This window comes from Austrofundulus limnaeus, unplaced genomic scaffold (genome assembly GCF_001266775.1).
Source record: "Austrofundulus limnaeus strain Quisiro unplaced genomic scaffold, Austrofundulus_limnaeus-1.0 Scaffold495, whole genome shotgun sequence".
In the NCBI taxonomy this organism is placed as follows: Eukaryota; Metazoa; Chordata; class Actinopteri; order Cyprinodontiformes; family Rivulidae; genus Austrofundulus; species Austrofundulus limnaeus.
The window spans coordinates 108,639-111,579 of NW_013952897.1; the positions used below are offsets into that span (position 1 = coordinate 108,639).

At 43.4% G+C, this 2,941-nt stretch overlaps 1 protein-coding gene across 2 annotated transcripts in view; it reads right to left on the minus strand.

Moving 5' to 3' along the window:
* Nucleotides 1–1,596, minus strand: part of hlfa (HLF transcription factor, PAR bZIP family member a) — a 12,944-nt gene extending 11,348 nt beyond the window's left edge. The window contains exons 1-2 of one of the 2 annotated variants that reach the window (XM_014025733.1): nt 1,309–1,596; nt 152–514 (exon numbers count right to left, since the gene is read on the minus strand). In XM_014025733.1, the coding sequence (XP_013881187.1) occupies nt 152–514; nt 1,309–1,423 (478 nt within the window). In that variant the 5' untranslated portion in view covers nt 1,424–1,596. The remainder of the gene's footprint in view (nt 1–151; nt 515–1,308) is intronic. The other variant, XM_014025732.1, reaches the window with a different exon arrangement.
* Nucleotides 1,597–2,941: the final 1,345 nt, after the last annotated feature.

Here is a 2,941-nt window from a genome sequence, read left to right on the forward strand (position 1 = left end):
TGTGTGTGTGTGTGTGTGTGTGTGTGTGTGTGTGTGTGTGTGTGTGTGTGTAACAGGCAGCAGAGCCAACACCGAGAAGGTGACAAAGAAACAGGAGCGCCCACGTGCACGTGCAGGTGGACGCTCACGTGCGTGCCGGACTGCGTCCTACCTGCCGCGGTGGGGCTGTGCAGGCAGGTCTGAGGCGCCATGGCCGTGTGGACCGACGTGGTGGCGCGGCTGCTGAGGTCCACCACCGACGGGGTGGGCGGGGCGGGGGGCGGGGCTTGCTGCAGAGGGGCCTGGGGTGGCTGCGCCTTCTGCGAGGCCTGCTCGCCCTGAGCCGCGGTGTTGGCCGGGATGCCGTTCTCCAGCAGGAACTCGTCCAGGTCCATGTACTCCAGCTGGAAGCCGTCCCCGTCGTAGGGCAGGGTCTTGTCCCACAGGGTCGGGCCCAGGAAGGCCGACTGCGGGTGGCTGGCCGTGCTGCTCTCATCCTCCAGCTTCTTCTCTTTCTCCTTGTCCTTCCCAAATCCTGAAAAATGTGCAGACAGTCAGCTCATTGTGTCGCTGCTGAGAGGAATCACGAGTCACTGCATGAGTTCGAATTAAAAAAAGAAAGTATTTTCAACCAGAGGGGTCATTTCAAATGATTCAACGTGAAGAAATTTATTAATAAAAGTTATAAAAGAAGTGCGTTGTTTTCATTTAGCCAACAGTGTTTCCTTAATGCATCTATTCAACTGGTGGAAAGGCTAAACTTGTTATTTTTTAACAAAAGACAAATAAAATCAAACTGTACGAACAATAAGAAAATGTTTTTGTATAGAATGACCTTCAAAGGTTTAAAATTATATGTTTATATTGAATGTAAAGACGCTCCAAAACAGACAAAAACGCCCTCTATCGACAATGACCAGTATTGTTAATAAGTTCCATTGAAAACGACGGCATTAGATGTTATTAACAGCTTTAATAAACAAAAACAGCGCAGTCACAACAATACTGACTAAACAAAAAAACATTAGTTAATTAGACAATAGGTACGTGTTTAAATCAGAATTTCACGCCAAACTTTCAGTAAACACATTAATTCGAGAAACAACATCTTTAATTATTCTCGATCTTTGTCGCTCTCCACCTAATTAAAATACATTCTTTTATTTTTGACAAAGATCGTAAAATTTAAAGAGGGGTCACCCCTTTTATCTTTGAGCGACATTTGTCCTTCACTCCGGTTAATCTGTCAAATCCGTGACCGTGTGAAGAGCGACACAAACAGAGCTGTCAGTCCGCCGCGCAGGTAAGTTTCAGGACATTTAAACGCACCTTCATCGTGATGAAAAGGCAGCTTCAGGGGGTTTTCCAGCAGGGATTTCAGGACTCCGTGAGTCGGTGGCAGAAAAGTTGGGTTTATTGAAAGTGGTCTGGCCATTTTTTCCATATGTCTCGAAAGGCAACTGGAAAGCAAAAGCTCGCAAAACCGAACTAAAAATAATAATAATAATAAAAAAATCTCCCCCGACCCCCCGAACAGGGACAAGCTAGCAGACGCGACCAAAGCCGGCTCGTGGAGCGAAACGACGCCGGGGCTCGGATGGAGAAGACGGGGCTCCGCGCGGCAGCAGGACGGCGAGCGGATGTCTGTTTGTCCGTCTGTGGCTCAGCCTCAGCGGGAGGAGGAGGGAGCCCGAGCCGCTACACTCCTCCACCCATGTGAGGAGGCAGGCGCCGGTGACGTCAAACAGAGGGGGCGGGGACTCAGATCGTGGTGCGTTCAGGAAACGTTAGGTAAAAAAACAACCCAACTGTCATCTTCAATGGCAGTCGGAAAAATGTGTTTATTCACATTTTTTGACTAAAATAAAACACTGCATTGCAAATAAAACCTCACATAATAAAACTTTATGATTTGATTAAATATAGAGACTGGAGATTTTTGTAAAACCTGTGAAACTCTGCTGTTATTCAGAGAAAACCTCTAAAATAATCTATTTTTTTCCCCAAAAACATGATTAAGTTAAAATTTTGGGGACAATATAATGCCATATAATGTTTGGTAGAGATGCTTCATGACTTTTTTTTAATTTTCAAATTTGGAGTTGAAGCCTAAGTTGTTTGTTTGTAGTTATATTTTTAACATTAATTTATGACATTAGAAGATTTTTTGTTTTGTTTCTTGAAAGTAATAAACTGTCAGTGTGAAAAAAATGAATAATTCAATTAATTTTATTTACGCAGGGTTAATAAACAGCAAAAATAATCTTAAGGCACTGCAAAGAAAAGAAAAAAACATTCAAAAAGACATTTCTGAAATCATAATGACAAAATAAATTTGAAAAAAGCATTTGCATCTTATTCCTAGTTTATTTTACTAGACTCTGCATGCATTGGAGAGTATTCTGCACCACATGAAATACAACTAACCCTACAAAAAAATCTCCTTTTCCTGCCCCACAGTCCAGCCCGTTCTCTTGTTGCGGTATCATGACTAAGCTTGGTAAAATAGATTTGCTGCGTCACCCGTGTTTACTCGACCAAACCCAACAATCATATCTGCTGTTTGGTTTGAGCCGACGTCTGGACCTGTTTTAAACACTTTCATGGCTCGCTGGCTTTCATGGCTTCACGACACGACGCGAGTATTCAGAGTATGTCTTCGTTTAAAGACCGAAACTCCTGACTTGTTCTTCGTTCACACGCCAACTCAGGATTTATTTTAAGACGATGCTTCGAACGAACTGAAAACAAGGACAAAGTTTAGGACTGTTGCTTAGTTATATTAGGAAAACAACAGAAAAAGTGACTGTTAAGCTGCTTGTTGCACTGCTGCCTTCACAAAAAGAGGGCAGCCATGTGCAGCGTGCACACTGAAAGGTGTTTTATTAATATTAATTAATTATGCTGTATAACAGGATGAGCTCAGTCCTGCACGTGATGCAGAGTTAGTGTCAAACATCAC